Source organism: Mus caroli, chromosome 8 (genome assembly GCF_900094665.2).
Source record: "Mus caroli chromosome 8, CAROLI_EIJ_v1.1, whole genome shotgun sequence".
Taxonomy (NCBI): Eukaryota; Metazoa; Chordata; class Mammalia; order Rodentia; family Muridae; genus Mus; species Mus caroli.
Window position 1 is genome coordinate 102,188,035 of NC_034577.1, and position 18,338 is coordinate 102,206,372.

Consider the following 18,338-nt stretch of genomic DNA (forward strand, 5'->3'; position numbering starts at 1 on the left):
CCTGCGCGCGGGCTCTCCCAGGGCGGCCGACCGGGCCTCCGGGCGGGCTGCGGCTCGGGCGGGCGGACGCGCGCGCACTGCTGTCACGGCCAGAGGTGGCCCCGCGTCTCTGCAGGTGGAATGGTTTCCCACCTTGCAATGTGCGGCTCGGCTGTGCTTCACCGACTCCTGTCAGAGACCTAGTCAGGGCCCTCGGGTTTCCAGTGGGTGACTTGGGGTGACAGTTGTGTGTGATCCCGAGGTGCGAGTCCACGGTCTCCAAGCCTACTTCGAACATTTATGCAATCTTGGTTTGTAGGGATGGTGATGTGGTCGAGGGTCTAGTTATAAAGACGTCCTTTAAGGGTCCTTTTTTTTTTTTTTTTTGGTTTTTCGAGACAGGGTTTCCCTGTGTAGCCCTGGCTGTCCTGGAACTCACTGTGTAGACCAGGCAGGCCTCGAACTCAGAAATCCACCTGCCTCTGCCTCCCAAGTGCTGGGATTAAAGGCGTGCGCCACCACGCCCGGCCCGAGGGTCCTCTTTTTGGCGGCAGGAACTTGTATAATTTTTCTTAAATTCTCTCAGCCATCGGTGCATTTGTTGAAAATTACCGCATCCTGAACTTGTACGATCAAACTGTTCGGAGGGTCATTCTGTTGCTTGTAAACTTGCCCTGGTGATTCCCCCGAGTTATGTGTGGGAGATGTGTCAATGTACATTGAGCCTTCATTCTTTGTGACCCGTGGCTCATGCTGTTACCAGAGGAAGCATTCAGGAGTTGTTAGAACTGTCACTGTGACTGCCTTTTAAAGACAGAGTCTTGCTCCGTGGCCCCGGCTCACCTGGAACCTGGAGCATTTCTCCTGATTCAGTATCCAGTGTGGTGGGAATTTCAGGTGTGAGCACTGCTCCAGGATTGAGCTGCCACCTTGTTGGTGTAAGATCCGAGCACAATCAGTCTGGGTCTTAAGGCTGTTTAGAAGTTACTCTTACTAGTAGAGATACAGTTAATTTTCACGAATTTCAAGAAAATGCAAAACTTCCTGACGTTTCTTTTGAATGAGTTTGCAGTCTTCAGTGTCTGTTTCCCTGGCTCTACCTCCTTTTCCCATGAAACCTGCTTGCTTTTACTGTCAGACCCCTTCAGGAGTAGACTCTCATAACTTATCTTCCTGGTATAAATTTTTCTTTTTTAAACTATCTTAAAATGAAAAAAATATATATATACACATATACACACACACACACATATATATCACATTTTATTTTATGAGTGTTTTGCCTATGTGTACGTTTGTGCACCATGTTCACGCTTGATGTCCACAAAAGTCAAGGCACTGAATTCACTGGAACTGAAGTTAAAGATTGTGACCTCCTTGTGGGAGTTGGGAATCAAACCCAGGCCCTCTGCAAGAACAGTAAGTGCTCTTAACCACTAAGATCTCTCTCTAGCCCTCCCTTCCTGGTATACTTCAGTCTTTTCTGCCCTCATCTCTTCACTCTTGAAGGTCATCAACAGTCTTTTCTTGGCCTTATCAGGCTGGGCATTAAACGTGCTTTGTTCTTTCCTGAAACTCCTGTTTGTTCTTTTCTTCCTGTCTTGCAGAGAGATCATAACTTTATTGAGAAAACAGTGACAAAGGACTGGGGAATGGAAGGGTTTCTCAGGGAGGAATTCTCTGTTATGTTTCTTTCTTGTTGTTATTCTCTTTTTCTAGGTAGGGAAAGAGTTTATGGTACTGCTTTACCTTTCTTGGCTTCCTTGAGCACTGCATACATATGGTGCACAGACAAATATTTAAGCAAAACACCCATATACATAAAATAAAACAAGCAAAGTCGTAGAACTTGCACACTGTAATTTCGGCACTTTGGGATGTGGACGTAGGAAGATCAGGAGTTCAAGGTCATGCCTGGTTACATAGCTAGGATATGTGAAATTTTTGTCTCAAAAGAGCAAGGATGGGGCTAGAGAGATGGTTCAGCAGTTATAGCATTGACTGCTCTTCCAGAGGTCCTGTGTTCAATTCCCAGTAACCTTTATGGTGGCTCACAGCCATCTGTAATGGGATCTGATGCCCTTTTCTGGTGTGCATGAAGACAGCAACAGTGTACTCATATACATAAATAAATCTTAAAAAAAAAAAAAGAACAAGGACAAAAATTTCGGCCACTGTCTAGTCATTAAAGTGTAAGGAAATTGGAACTCACGGTTTGGATGGGTTAAAAGTATGGTTTTCTATGCCTGCCCTTCCTCTGAATAATGACACAGCGACCTTTATATTTATTGAAATCTTTAGGCACTATAGCTGGACAGATTCTAAGATGTAGGTGTATATTTTTTAACCTCCCCTCTAGCCCACCACCCACGAGAGGCGGTGGAAAAGAAGGGTTATTCGGATACAGGGGAAGTGGACCTGTTTAGAAAGAGTTCTTTGGGGCAGTTCCAGTCTTCACTGTTCTCAGTTCAGTCCACTAGCAAAAGCTAAACACCAATCAGTAGCTGCAGACCAGTCCACTCCGTAAACACTACACACAAATCAGCAACTGCAGTTCAATCCGGAAGAAACCCTGAGACTTGACAACCGGCCCAAGTCCATGAAAGTGGCAAGAAGCCACAGGAACCTCACTGTAAGTTCTTTTTCGAGTTTCTATGAAGTCACCATAATGAAGCTCAGTAATGCAATGTAAGGCAAGCCAGTGCATGCATGTCGTCAGCGAAGAGTAGTGAGGCAGCACAAAGCGAACCAATGCTTGATGCTCCCTCTGTCTGTGGGGTCATATTTATATTCCTTCTAAACACCATGCTTCTCATGTCTTCTATAGAAAAACATCCTTTTACCTGTGTGCCCCAACAAAACATCATTTGACATAGCCGACTTTGTGAAGAAACCAGAAATTTCAACTTCACTAAGGTGTTTTAACCGGACAATGCTGGCCTGTAACCAGATCTCTGTTTGCAGAATTCAGCATTTGAATACACAGTGCATAAAAAACATCTTCCAACAGGATGGTGGAAAACATAATTCTAAGAAATTACCATGCACATTGATACTGATGATTGTGATATAGGAACTCCTTTTTTCAAAGACTAATTTGTATAGTTTAAATTTTTTTGAAGTAAAAATTTAGGTAGGGAGCTTTTGTTTCTGTTATTAGATTATCTAGGAGGATCTTGAGTGTATTACCATGCTGAGGAGACGGGGCAAATGGCAGGGAATTCCAGAGTGTGAAAGAGGCCAGTGGATTGGGCTGGAGTGCAGAGAAGGAAGGATGAGGGTTCTAACACTTGTGGAGAGACTAGACTCACCCTGCTGAAGGTTTCAGGAATGAGCTGGGAGAGCTGTCTGCTTAGTGAGGGAAGCAAGCAGGTAGGTAGAAGGCAGAGAGAAGAGCATGTTGTGGGCTCAGAACCCTGAGTAGAGCTGCTTAGCCCTGGCACAGGCAGCTAACCTGAGTCACAGAGGAGCAGGGGTGTCTTAGGGTTTCTCTTGCTGTGATAAAGCACCGTAGCCAAACCCTTGGGGAGGAGAGGGCTTATTCCATCATCTGACTCTCAAGTCCATGGTCCAGGAAAGTCAGGGCACTGAAGGCAGGAGTGGATATGGAAGCCACGGATGCGGTCTGCTTCTTGGCTTACTTCCAGAGCTTGTTCAACCTGCTTTTGGTTAAGAGTCTCGCTTTATAAGACACACCTGTCTCTGCCTCTTGAGTGCTGGGATTAAAGGTGTGCACCACTATGCCTGGTTCAGTCTGTTTTCTTTAAACACTGCCCAGTGGTGGCAGTGTCTATAGCTGGGCCTTCCCACACCAATCATTAATCAAGAAAATATTGATGTTATTTCTCTGGCAGCAAAATTAGCCAATTTAAGCCGATTAGAGTGAATAAAGGCAGGTTTATTGGGAAGCAGCTCTCAGGTGGGTTCACTGGTCCCAAGGGTTGAGGCCAGGCAAGTCACCATTGGAAGGAAGACAGAAGGAGGGGGGAAGAGAAAGAAAGAGTGTGGGCTCTGTGGTGGGGGGTGGGGGTGGGGAGAATGAATATGAGAATGTATGAGAATGTAGAGCGGGGCGGGGAGAAGAAGAGGGAAGAGACTAGAATGATTGGCTTATATAGGAAAGACCCTCTGGGGAAGGGGAAGCCCAGCCTCTGGGTTGAACAGTTTAGATAGAAGACAGGCTATGCCAGGTAGGGACTGAGGGATGCTACGAGGGTTCAATATTCCCCTCAGCTGTTTGTTCCAGATCTGAATCCCAATAAATACATCATAGACTTGCTCACAGATTAATCTGATGGGACGTTTTCTCAGTTGAGTTGACTCTGACTTGTGTCAAGTTGATATAAAACCAGCCAGCCCAAGGGTCTTTAACAAGCATGAACAAGTGGCAATGGTTGATAATGGAATAAGATGGCCAGACAGTAGAACAGGTAAGATAATTCTCCAGTTGAGAGTTGTGTTTCCATTGCAGGTGGAGAGAATGTTAGTAAAGGGGTGTGTATTTAACTTAGAAGTGTAGCCTAGAGGGCCTTGTGGAGAATTTAAGGTGAGGTTGGGTAATAGATAGAAAGTTTTATGAAGATGAGACTTCAGAAAACTGCTCATGTAGAGAAGTTTGTATCTTTGTTTTTGTTTTTGTTTTTTTTGGGTTTTTTTGGTCTTGGATTGTTTTGAGACATGGTTATATGGATCGCAGGCTGTTCTGCAATTCAGAATCCTGCTGTAGCTTCTCAAGTGCTGGGTCTTAGTTGTGTGTTGCTAGACCAGACTGAGACCCATCAGATAGAGCCTCATAGGAAGCAGAAATAATAACTGATTTCCACTTGCATGAGATTTCTCTCTACACCCTGTCTGCCAAGATTGTAGTTCTGAGCACTAAGATAGATGGCCAGTGGTTAAGAGTATTAGCTGTTTTTAGAGGGCCGTGCTTTGATTCTCAGCACCCATAGGGTGGCTCACAACCATTTGTAACTCCAGTCCTAGTGGATCTGACACCCTAGCCTGACCTCCTCAGGGACCACACATATATATGGCACACATATACATGCAGACATAATATATGTATGTATGCAATATATCTTTTTTTTAAAAAAAGATTGCAGTTCTGAGAGTCCTCTCTGATAGTGTGTATGTGTGTGTGTCTTTGGTCTTAGAGGACATAGACCAATGGGGAGTCTAAGTCCAGATGCTGATAGTGGAGGTGGCGGCAGCCCTGATTCCCACATATCTGCCACCCTGTGTCTTAAGCTCTTTAATGCTGGCATAGTCTGCCAGTAGGTCAGCCTTTAGTTTCTTGAGACTTGACAGTATTCCTGTTAGATTTTTGCCAATATCCTGCTTTTTTTCCCCCGAGACAGGGTTTCTCTGTATAGCTTTGGTTGTCCTGGAACTCACTTTTTTGACCAGGCTGGCCTTGAACTCAGAAATCTGCCTGTCTCTGCCTCCCAAGTGCTGGGATCAAAGGCGTGCGCCACCACGCCCGGCTAAAACCCTACTTTTAAATTTTTCAGCCAGTAGTTACTTCTTGTTTACTGGACCATACCAGATCAAATATTCAGAGTTCCTTGTGGTTGGATTCTTCCTTCAGTTCCTGTACTTGAGTCTGTATTACCTTCCTAAGCAGATCTGATAGTCAGATCTGTTCTGTTGTCTTTAGTATGTGTGCTTTCTATATTTTCTTCTTCTCCTCCTCCTCCTCCTCCTTCTTTTTCTTTCTTTCTTTTTTTTTTTTTAAAAGATTTATTTAACCAGGCCTCGGTGTCGCACGCCTTTAATCCCAGCACTCGGGAGGCAGATGCAGGTGGATTTCTGAGTTCGAGGCCAGCCTGGTCTACAGAGTGAGTTCTAGAACAGCCAGGCCTACACAGAGAAACCCTGTCTTGAAAAACAAAACAAAACAAAAAAGACAAAACAAAAAAAAAAGGATTTATTTATTTATTATATGTGAGTACACTCTAGCTGTCTTCAGACACTCCAGAAGAGGGCATCAGATCTCATTATGGATGGTTGTGAGTCACTGTCTTAGTCAGGGTTTCTATTCCTGCACAAACATCATGACCAAGAGACAAGTTGGGGAGGAAAGGGTTTATTCGGCTTACACTTCCATACTGCTGTTCATCACCAAAGGAAGTCAGGACTGGAACTCAAGCAGGTCAGAAAGCAGGAGCTGATGCAGAGGCCATGGAGGGATGTTCTTTACTGGCTTGCTCAGCCTGCTCTCTTATAGAACCCAAGACTACCAGCCCAGGGATGGTCCCACCCACAAGGGGCCTTTCCCCCTTGATCACTAATTGAGAAAATGCCTTACAGCTGGATCTCATGGAGGCATTTCCTCAACTGAAGCTCCTTTCTCTGTGATAACTCCAGCTGTGTCAAGTTGACACAAAAAAATAGCCAGTACAGGGGCTGGAGAGATGGCTCAGCAGGTAAGAGCACTGACTGCTCTTCCAGAGGTCCTGAGTTCAATTCTCAGCAACCACATGGTGGCTCACAACCATCTGTAATAAGATCTGGCGCCCTCTTCTGGAGTGTCTGAAGACAGCTACAGTGTACTTACATGTAATAAATAAATAAATCTTTAAAAAAAAAAAATCTTTGGAAAAAAAAAAATAGCCAGTACAGTCACCTTTGGAAGAGCAGCCAGTGGTCTTAACCATTGAGCTATCTCTCCAGCCCCTGTTTTCTATGTCTTTGTCTCTGTCCAAACATCACCCCTCCAAGGCTCAACTTACATCCTACTTTCAGTATGATTCTTTTCTTTAGCCTATTAGGTTTATTATCTTTTTTTTTTTTAAAGATTTATTTATTTATATTTATTTATATTTATTTATATTTATTTATTTATTTATTTATTTTTTTAAAGATTTATTTATTCAGACACTCCAGAAGAGGGCGCCAGATCTCGTTACGGATGGTTGTGAGCCACCATGTGGTTGCTGGGATTTGAACTCTGGACCTTTGGAAGAGCAGTCGGGTGCTCTTACCCACTGAGCCATCTCTCCAGCCCTAGGTTTATTATCTTGTAGAACTATGTACGACTTGTGTGTAAACGATAAGATAAAGCCCCTTTCCTTCTTTCCATGGAAAAGTGTCTAATATTTGAACCTCTATGCTTGCCTCTTTCACTGGGCTCTGGGTCTCGCCTCTTGTCTTCCTAAGCACTCCATGCTTTGTTGATGCATTTTTCTGGCTCTTCAGCTGCATTATTCACACCAGAAGTGGAACATTCTCTTTGTTTGAGACAAGTCTCTCTTTGTTGTCAGGTTTGCCTTGAACTTGAGATCTTCCTGCCTCAGCCTCTGGAGTGCTGGGATCACATGTGTGCATCATCATGACTGGCTGAATTCTGTCATTTCTGCTTCCAGAACAGTATGTTCATTTTCCTGACTTCTCTGCCGTGTTCAGTCTCAGCCACTGTGATGCTGAACTGCTGGAGGATCTTCCTTTTTCATCTTTTTCTTTCATTCACCATCCTCTCTCCACCGTGGAGCCAGACTGACCTTTGAAAAACATGCACGATCATTTGATTCCCTTGCTTTAGTGATTTTGTTTGTTTGTTTGTTTATTATGGCATTCAAGTATTATAGAATTGACTCCTGCCTGTTTTTCTCAGGTTTGTCTTAAGCATTTTCCCTTCCATCACTATATCGTAGCCCCTGCCTTCATTTTTTTTGGAGGGGTGGGGCTCATCAAATTGGTTTGTCTTATTTAAGGGTCTTTCCATATACTTACCGTTCTGTCTAAACATTCATATAGCTGTTTTCTTTTCATCTGCCGATGTTATTCTCATGCCTCACCTTCCTGACCTTCCCACTGCTCTTCCTTATGCCCCATTTCAAAGTGCCTTCACATACTAAGCCATCTCATTGCTTCTTACATTTCTTTCTGTCTATGTCTGTCTGTTTCTATCTTTAGACAAGATCTCCGACCCCAGCTGGCCCTGAAATCCCAGTGTAGCTGGCCCTGAAATCCCAGTGTAGCTGAGGATGACCTTGAACTTCTGCGGATCCTCCTGTCCTCACTTTAGGTTTATAGGCTTGTGCTGCTATCTTCCTGTGTGTGTGTGTGTGTGTGTGTGTGTGTTGTTTTTGAGACTTGGTCTCTTTGTAGTCCTGGCTGTCCTAGAAATCTCTATGTAGACCAGGATGGCCTTGAACTCAGAGATCCTACCTCCAGGGTGCTGGGAATAAAGGCATGTGCCACCATGTCTGGCTTTTTTTTTTTTTTTAAGCAGAATTTGGAACATAGGTCTTCAAATATATGTCGCATAAAGGGCTATTGTTCTATGTTAAATCTTTTTCTCATTAGTCCTGAGAACGGACTTACATGGAATGAATTTTTTTTCTTTCTAGTTCATATTCTTTGGATCTTCTCAGCTGAGTGAAAACGTATCTTCCAGGTGGTGATGCTTTACCGGTTGCTCTGTATTGTCCAAAGACAAAGGACTAGCCCAGGATGGCTGACCTGGTCATCAGCGAGAAGCAGCACATCAGCTGCGGAGGCGCATTCTATCGCTCTGCCTGCCCAGGCCCAGGTGGTCATCTGTGGAGGTGGAATCATGGGTACATCTGTGGCCTATCACCTCTCCAAAATGGGATGGCAAGATATTGTCCTTTTGGAGCAGGGCAGGTAAGGATCAAATTGACTTGCCTTGGGGTTTGGCTGCAATGACAGTACAGGGCTTTGTCACTCCCTGTCTTTTTCATAATGTCATCCCCATAGCTAATCTAAATGTTGCTCACTAGTGTGAGAAGACCCAAGGTGAAATATGCACCGTGTTTAGCCATGTTCTAGCACTCATGTTTTCTGCATTGTAGAGGTAGCAAGCAAATTTCAGCAGAGTGTCTTTAAGACAAGAATTCACAGCGCAGCTCATCTTCCTCTTCACACAGTACAGTTGTGTCTTGTGGTCATGAGCTGAACAAAAGAGGTTACACCTGCCCATGTTCTTTTACTAATTTTTGTTTGACTCAGTATAGTTTTATATTTGCAGGGCTTAAGAGACAGCCCAGCAGTTAAGAGCACTGGCTACTCTTCCAGAGGACCAGGGTTTGGTTCCCAGCACCCATATGGCAGGTTATAGCCATCCACCTAGGTCATACGTGGATCTGTAACTCCAGGTCCAGCAGATCTGATACCCTCTTTTGGTCTCTAGTCATGAAGCACTCATGTGTTATGCAGATATGTGTAGGAAAAAACATCCAAACAAGTAAAAATAAATACATTTTAAAAAATTAACCTGGTAGAGCTCATAACTGTCTGTAACTTCAAGATATGACACCCTCACACAGGCACACAGACATTCATGCTGACAAAAGACCACATAAGTAAATTATTAAAAAATTAAAAATAAACTATTGTATATGTGTGGGGTATATGTGTATGATCTCTCATCTACCTTTGTTTTGGGGGGATGGGTAAGGATTTAAGATTTATTTATTTTGTGTATATGAACACACTGTAGCTGTCTTCAGACACACCAAAAGAGGGCATCAGATCCCATTACAGATGGTTGTGAGCCACCATGTGGTTGCTGGGAATTGAAATAGGATCTCTGGAAGAGCAGTCAGTGCTCTTAACCTCTGAGCTGTCTCTCCAGCCCAGGATTTTTTATTGTGATTTTGTGTGTGTGTGTGTGTGTGTGTACATACATGTACATGAGTGCAGGTGCCAGAGGCGTCAAATAAACAGGAGTTAACAGGAAGTTGTGAGCTACGGAGTGGGTGCTGGGAGCTAAACTCGGTTCACTTAGAAGAATAAAGGTTCACTTAACTACTGAGCCATCTCCTTTGTTTTTTTGTTTATTTTTGTGTGTATGGCTGTTTTGCCTACATGTATGTCTATATATAGCACATACATGCCTGGTGCCTGTGGAGGCCAGAAGAGGGTTACAGATGGCTCTGAGCAACTGTGCAGGTATTAGGAATCAAACCGAGGTCCTAACTGCTAAGACAGAATGTTACTATGTTGTTCTGGCTGGCCTGGAACTCAGCGATCTGCTTGCCTCTGCCTCCAGAGTGCTGAGATTAAAGGTGTGTGGTTCCTTGCCTAGCTGGGGTTATAGACGATTGTGAGCCACAATAGTGAGCCAGTGTGTGGTTGCTGGGAATTAGACCTGGCTTTTGTAAGAACAACCACTGCTGTTAATCCGATGAGACTTCTCTCATCTTGGAACCTGAACTTAGACCCACAGATATAAGTGAGTCTTTCTAACAGAATTTTGCATCTATGTTGCAGGCTGGCTGCTGGCTCAACAAGGTTCTGTGCTGGCATCCTAAGCACTGCTAGGCATTCAAGCATTGAACAGAAGATGGCTAACTATTCAAACAACCTCTACCATCAGTTAGAACAAGAAACAGGGATCCAAACAGGTAAGCAGGTAACCTGCTGTTTGTTAGTCTTCCTGTCTCTAAACCCTTACTCAGCAGTTACTGCCTCTGCTTCTGTACTCTGTCGGACCTGATGACTAAGACTTGTGCTGGAGGGGGCACTGGCTGCTCTTCAGAGGTCCTGGGTTCAATTCCCAGCAACCACATGGTGACTTACAACCATCTGTGGTGGACTCTGATGCCCTCTTCTGGTGTGTCTGAAGACAGCTATTATATATGCATATACATGAAATAAATAAATCTAAAAAACAAACAAACAAACAAACACATTTGTGTTGGAGGATTTGCCAAGCCAGAGTGTTCCTTTCAGCACGTCATGTAGCTGGTTTTCACCTTCTTTACGTACAGGCTGAGGAGATTGCAGTCAGTAATCCCAGGTCATTTTCAGAGTCTATAATTTTTTTGGTGGGAGTAGGGAGTGTATTGCACCCAGGGCCTGCAAATCCTATCATTGCCATGATATGAAAGTCGTTAGTGTATTTCACTTGTTTAAGTATAGTAAATGGAAGCACTTAGCTCTTAAACAAAGAGAAGGAGACTGTTCAGGTGCTTAGCAGGTAAATCATAGCTCAACTCATAAAACTCTACCAATTAATATTATGGGATATGGAAATATATTGTCTGTGTAGTTAGGGGAAAGAAGACTTAGAATTATAAATTAAGTAGCTCTGTAATAGTACTGGAGCTAGTGAGGAGACCAGCTAGGGGAATCTAGGGAGACTGTCTGAACTGTTTGGGTCCAGGAATTGCCCTGCAAACCACGCAAACACTTTCCTCAGTTAAACAGGGATGGTTTATTGAATGCACACCCCAAGACTGATCAGCCAGGGCAACAGCTCAGGCTGGAGAGCTGAATCCACATGGTGGACATTTCTCAGGGCCAGCTTATAAAGGCTAAAGCTGTAAAACCCACAGTGAGCGCATATGCAGGTGCAGGTGCTGGAAGTGCTGCCTGGTGGCCAGCCCTGACTCAAGCCGTTTTAGACATAACATTTTATATTGACCTTTAATTTGACGGGTCCTATGTGAAGCTTACAGTTATGAAGTTTAAGATTAATAAACCTTATAACACACAGAACATAACAGTGGTATGTAGTCAGCATAACTTTTATAACACACAGAACATAACAGTGGTATGTAGTCAGCATAACTGAACTTGGCCACCGAAGGCTCTGAAATGAACTTAGTGAAGGTAGTTCCACAACATTGTCCTTGGTTTTTTGTTCTTAGTGAATCTTTCTTTTCTTTTCTTTTTTTCTTTTTCCTTTCTTTTTAGAGACAGGGTTTCTCTGTGTAACAGTGGTCCTGTAACTCACTCTGTTGATAAGGCTGGCCTTGAACTGACAGACATTGCCTGCCTCTGCCTCTTGAGTGCTAGGGTTAAAGGTTTGTGTCACCACTGCCCAGCTATAATTTTCCTTTTTTTAAGATTATATATTGTATGTCTGTGCCTGTCTGTATGTGTGTATGTACAAATATGCATACATGCACCCTCAGAGGCCAGAAGAGATGTTTGCTTTGTGCAGGACAAGTGAGAGATTCTCCATTTTGGTTGGACTGAATCTGATGGCAACATACAGTGCTTGAGTCAAATATTAGCCAGTCTGAGTCAGATGTCTGTAGGGCAGGCCCAAGGTGAAAGATGGGTTAGCCTAGCATTAGATCCAGGTCACAGCCTAGAACCCCTCATTGGCTTGTCTTTTATGCTTGTGAGGCAGCAAAGACATAGAGAATACTGCAGAGTTAGGCAGGGGGTGTAGGGTTTTGCTTTAACCTGTTGTTTTCACTGGAGTGGACCAGTAATGGATGAAAGGAAGCCTGGGAACTTCAGTGGTGGAGAGTTTCTGGTGTTTTGTTTGTTTTGTTTTTGAGCCACAGTTTCTCTGTGTAGCCTTGGCTGTCCTGGGACTTGCTTTTTTTTTTTTTTTTATATTTATTTATTTATTATATATAAGTACCCTTTAGCTGTCTTCAGACACTCCAGAAGATGGCATCAGATTTCATTACAGATGGTTGTGAGCCACCATGTGGTTGCTGGGATTTGAACTCAGGACCTTTGGAAGAGCAGTCAGCGCTCTTAACCGCTGAGCCATCTCACCAGCCCTGAGACTTGCTTTGTAGACCAGGTTAGCCTTGAACTCAGAGATCCACCTGCCTCTGAGCGCCAGGATTAAATGTGTGCGTCACCACACCTGGCTGAGATTCTCTGTTAAACAGTGTACATAGGCTTGTGAAACAGCTCAGAGGGTAGAAATGCTTGCTACCAAGCCTGACAACCTGAGTTCAGTACCTGGGATCCTACGTGGTAGAAAGAGAAAATTGACCCCTACAAGTTGTCGTCCTCTGGCCTCTGTGAAAGTGCAGTGGAACACACAAGCTCCTTCTGCCAAAAACAATAAATAAAAATGTAATGCATTTTAAAGAGGCAGAGAGCAGTATAAGTGTGTAAGCTACCATGATACTTGCTGCTGTATTTTTACTTTTTCTATTATTTGTGTGTATGATATGCTTGTGTGTATGTGTGGTGATTCCCTTTAGGCTTCACCATAGGCAGAACAAAACAATCCACGAAAAGATAAGAACAAAATTCAGCTCAAGACTTCCAGAGTCTGACCCAGGTCATTGTACTTTAGTTATATTTAAGCACAGCACAATTTTGGAAAAAAGTCTTTAGATAACAATTAATTCTGTCCTAAGTACACAATTTTAGACATGTCTACCCTGGGATTCTTTACAAAGAACAGCTAGCTTATTTCACAAGAATGGGGACTGTTGACTCAGAGATAGTGCCCATGATTTAGGGTCTGGGGGTCTTGAGTGAGGTAAAGACAACACCCATAGGTGTCAGGGTTGTCTCAACCCTAAGATGTAGAGTTCCTTCGGCTGCTGTAAAGCACAAGTGACGTCACTTAGAAGAATGGGCTGTGCAGTGCTCAAGATCTGGGCTAAGTAAAAACATAAATTCTGGGAGATATGGGCAGAGCCTGTCTCCTCAGTCGGCAAAGGATCACCAGGTTGTAAAACTACATCATTCGTGGCATTCCCGGGAGAGTAGCTACGCATCTCATCCCTTGACGAGGTAAGCTGTAACTTTCCTGGCTCCTCGAGTGCTGTCAGTGTGCACAAGGCCTTTTCGCCTTCTGCATGTATGCAGAGGTCAGAGGACACTCGAGAGTTGGTTCTCTATGTGTACTTTGTTGAGGCGGAGTGTCTTGTTTGTGCCATTCTAGATTAGCTCACTCACCAGCTCTGAGAAGCTCTTCTGTCTTCACCTCCCATCTTGCCATAGAAATGCTGGAATTATAGATGCTAGCCAGGGAATCCACTTTTTATGGGCTCCAGGGATTTCACTAAGGTTACCAGGCTTCCATGACAGGAACTTTTATAACCAATGAAGCATCCTGCCAGCCCATTCTCTGTTTTGTTATTAAAGTTGAAAACACATATATAATCTAAATTTAATGAGAAGACTATGACCTTGCATTCCTAATCCTCTTGCTGCCTTCTTCCAAGTACTGGGATTAGAGATGTCTGCCATCACAACCATAGTTCTTCCAATGGCATGTGACAGGATTTTGTCAAGTAAGTGGAACACTAGGACTAAAAGCTGATAGTTTTTCAGTGGGTTGAGGACGTAGTCTTTGCCAGGTATATGTGAAGCTCTTAGTTTGATTCTTAAAAGTGTAGAAAATATAAATGGAAAGTAACAGTCTTTACTGATTTAACAGTTTTAACAAGCACCAACTCTATCTGACTCTAATTCCTGGGTTCTTCATGATAGGAGAGAATCAGCTCTTCCAAGCTGTCTTCAGAGCTCCGTGTGTAGGCTATGGAATGTGAGCATCCACACTAAATAAATAAATAAATAAATAAACCAATTTACTTTTATTTTTAAAAATTATGTGTGTGGGGGTATGTGTACATGAGTACAGGTGCCCATAGGGGCAGAGAAGTTGGGTCTCCCTAGAGCTGGAATTAAAGGAAGTGTGAGCTGCCTGATGTGGGTGCTAGGAGTTGAACTCAGATTCTTTGGAAGAGAAGTATATGCCCTTAACTGCACCTAGCTCTCTATCTCCAAATAAATATTTAAAAAATTTAAAGCTACTATCTGCTGAATTTTTGCAAAAGAAATACAGAAAAACAAAGCTACTGAGATTGATAGGTGGGAAACAGTATATAACAGCTGCAATCAGGAAGGGTAGTGTAACTTTCAATAATTTTGGTTTTAAAAATCATGTAGGACAGGAGAGGTGTCCTGAGTTCAATTCCCAGCAACCACATGGTGGCTCACAACCATCTATAATGAGATCTGACTCCCTCTTCTGGAGTGTCTGAAGACAGCTATAGTGTTCTTACATATAATAAAAATAAATAAATCTTTAAAAAAATCATATGTAGTTGAGTGTAGTGGTGCATGCCTTCAGTTCCGGCATGCGGAAGGCAGAGGCAGGTGGATCTTTCTGAGTTCAAGGCCAGGCTGGTCTACTGAGGGAGGTCCAGGACAGCCAGGGCTACATAATGAGACCCCTGCCCCCAAATTCATATAGATATTTTCAAGATTAATTTTTTATGGGTATGTCCTGGTTACTGCTGTATTGCTGTGAGTAGACATCACGACCAAGGCAATTTATAAAATAAAGTGTATAGTTGTCAGGAAATATGGCAGCAGGCAGGCATGGTACTGGGCAGTGGCTGAGAACTTGCATCTGATTTGCAAGATGAAGGAAGAGAGAGTGTGAACTTGGTGTGGTGTGTACTTAAAACCTCAAAGCCCAACAACCCCAGTGACACACCTTCTCCACCAAGGCCACACTTCCTAATCCTTCCTAAATGGTTCCCAGTTGGGAAATTCAACATTCAAATATAGGAGTCAATGAAGACCATTCTCATTCAAACTACCATGTTATATGACAATTTTGCCTGCTGCAAGTGTATATGTATATATATGTACAATGTATGTGCCTGGTGCCTGTGGAGGCCAGAAGAGGTGGCTGGAGGAACTGGACTTACAGGTGGTTGTAAGACATCATGTAGGTTCTTGGAACTGATCGTGGATCCTCTGAAAAGAGTATCAAGAGCTTTTAACTGCTGAGCTATCTCTCTAGCCTCACTTCTGAATCATTTTAACATTTATATACTCAAATATAAAGTCTTGAAGGATGGGAAGAGACCAACAGTATTTTAAGTGCGTAACTATTATACTCAAGGTAAAAGAATTAGATTAGGGAGATTTTTTTTTTGTTTTGTTTTGTTTTATGGTTTTTCGAGACAGGGTTTCTCTGTATAGCTCTGGCTGTCCTGGAACTCACTCTGTAGACCAGGCTGGCCTCGAAATCAGAAATCCGCCTGCCTCTGCCTCCTGAGTGCTGGGATTAAAGGTGTGCGCCACCACTGCCCGACTGACTAGGGAGCTTTTGACCATGGTATGTTTTTTTCTTTTTTTTTTCTTTTTCTTTGTTTTTTTGTTTTGAGATTTATTTATTTATTATATGTCTCTATGGATGGTTGTGAGCCATTGTGTGGTTGCTGGGATTTGAACTTATGACTTTCAGAAGAGCCGTCGGCACTCTTAAATGCTGAGCCATCTTTCCAGCCCAGTATGTTTTTATTTCTATGGGTTGTCTTGTTTTGTTTTGTTTTCCAGACAGGGTTAACTCTGTATAGCCCTGGCTGTCCTGGAACTCATTGTGTAGACCAGGCTGGCCTCAAACTCAGAAATCCACCTGCCTCTGCCTCCCGAGTGCTGGGATTAAAGGCTTGTGCCACCACGCCTGGCTTATTTTTATGTTTGAGCTGGACTTGAACTCAGACTCCAGTGACCCTCTTACCCCAGCTTCTTGTGTGTCTGAGATTGGAATATGCCCATTTTTGACCAAGGTGTTTAAACTGTTCCCTATTAGCCTAAAGACAGATAACATTTGATAGAACTGACCCTTAATTAACAGTTTTGTTTCCTGAGGAGATGTGGACACTTCTATTTTTTTCTGTCTATCCTCAAATGCAGCAAATGAGTAATGTATGACAGTAACTGGAGAATAATACATTACGGATAAAGGGAAGCAGGCATTTGGTGTTGGAAAAGGAGGGCATATTACTTGTTGCTGGTGACAGAATGTCTGACAAGCCACGTAAAGGTCTGTTTTAGTTTATGGTTTGAGCGCACAGATAGTGGCTACACAAGAGTGAGGAAGGCATGGTGGCAGGAGCGAGAGGTGACTTGTCACCTCACCTTGTGTCCACAGTTAGGAAACAGATGAGTATTGCTGTTGTACTTCCTTTCTTTTTGTGTTTGTTTGTTTGTTTTGTTCTTTCAAGACAGGGTTTCTCTATATAGCTTTGGCTGTCCTGGAACCTACTCTGAAAGACCAGGCTGGCCTCGAACTCAGAAATCCACCTGCCTCTGCCTCCCAAGTGCTGGGATTAAAGGCTTGCGCCATCACCGCCTGGCTTACTTTCCTTCTTTTTATTTTCTGTGGAACCCCAGCCCATGGGATGGTGTTTCTAAGTAGAATAGGTCTTTGATCTTTAGTTATGCCTCCCTGGAATAATCTCACAGACATCTCAAGACTTTTGTTTTCTAGGAAGTTCTTTTTTCTTTTTTTAAGATTTATTTATTTTATGTATATGAGTATATGAGTACACTGTCGCTGTACAGATGGTTGTAAAACAGCATGTGGTTGTTGGGATTTGAGTTCAGGACCTTTGGAAGAGCAGTCAGTGCTCTTAACCGCTGAGCCATCTCTCCAGCTCCTTCTAGGAAGTTCTAAATCCTGTCAGGTTGACAATCAAGATAACCAGTAGGTTAAAATACCTAGAGAGGCTCATGCTTGTAATCTCAGTGTTTTGGAGGCTGAAGCAGGAATGAGTGTTGCTGTGAATTCCAGAACAACTTGGATTAAAGAGATAGACTTTGTTTTAAAAACAGAACAGGGAGTTGGAGAGATAGCTCAATGGTTACAGCATTTTCTGCTCTTCCAGAGAGGAGAGAGAGAGAATATGAGAGTGTAACCGTGTGGGCCTTTTCTTTTCTTTTTTTTAAAAGATTTATTTATTTATTTCTATGTATATGAGTACACAACTGCTCTCTTCAGACACACCAGAAGAGGGCATCAGATCCCATTACAGATGGTTGTGAGCCACCATGTGGTTGCTGGGATTTGAACTCAGTACCTTTGGAAGAACATTCGGTGCTCTTACCCACTGAACCATCTCACCAGCCCTCACATTGTTTTTCACTAGCTCATAACTCAGTTATCCAGTTTATACTCTCCTAAGTTCTGCCACTTGGCTGGTTGCCTCTCCTTAGTTTCATCCATCCACGTCTTGGTGGCTGACTCTCCCATGCCTTTCTCTCTCCCAGAGTTCCTCTCTCTGTCTAGAAGTCCCACCTTACTATTCTGCTTTTTGCTATAGGCCATAGACTTTTAACCAATGAGAAGGTGATGGAGAACAATGTTTCCAAAATACTAGGGCAGGAGATGCTTAACAATACCAAAATTTTGTCTACAATCAGATCTCTGCTGGGTCAGAAATCAGAGACAGTCGTTCCTACATGAAAATAGTATCCCTACAAGAGAAAGCTGGTGAAATGGCTTGGTAGCTAACACTTCTTGCTGAACCCATAGTAGAAGGAGAGAACTGACCCCTGAGAAGGCTGTCCTCCGACTATCACACACATGCTGTGGCATTTGTATATCCACTCATCTATATACATTAATAATACTTTTTTTGAGATAGGGTCTCACTATGTAGCCTTGGCTAGACTTTAACTTGCTATGTAGACCCTACTGGCCTTGAACTCACAGATTCACCTGTCTCTGCTTACCAGGTGCTGGGATTAAAGGCATGTGCTATCAGGTCTGGCTATAAAAAATTTGTTTTAAAAGGAAAAAAAATGAACATGAAAGAAGATGAGTTAGAGATGCCATTGCATCTTGGTTTCAGAAAAACCTTCCCACTCAAGAGGAACCA

The 18,338-nt window shown here is 43.2% G+C and overlaps 1 protein-coding gene across 1 annotated transcript in view; it reads left to right on the top strand.

Annotated features, from left to right (window-relative positions):
* The first annotated feature begins 8,334 nt into the window (after positions 1-8,334).
* Positions 8,335-18,338, top strand: part of Pdpr (pyruvate dehydrogenase phosphatase regulatory subunit) — a 37,524-nt gene continuing 27,520 nt past the window's right edge. Inside the window, exons 1-2 of the mRNA XM_021169533.2 lie at positions 8,335-8,607; positions 10,216-10,349. Of these exons, the coding sequence (XP_021025192.1) occupies positions 8,384-8,607; positions 10,216-10,349 (358 nt within the window). The 5' untranslated portion in view covers positions 8,335-8,383. The remainder of the gene's footprint in view (positions 8,608-10,215; positions 10,350-18,338) is intronic.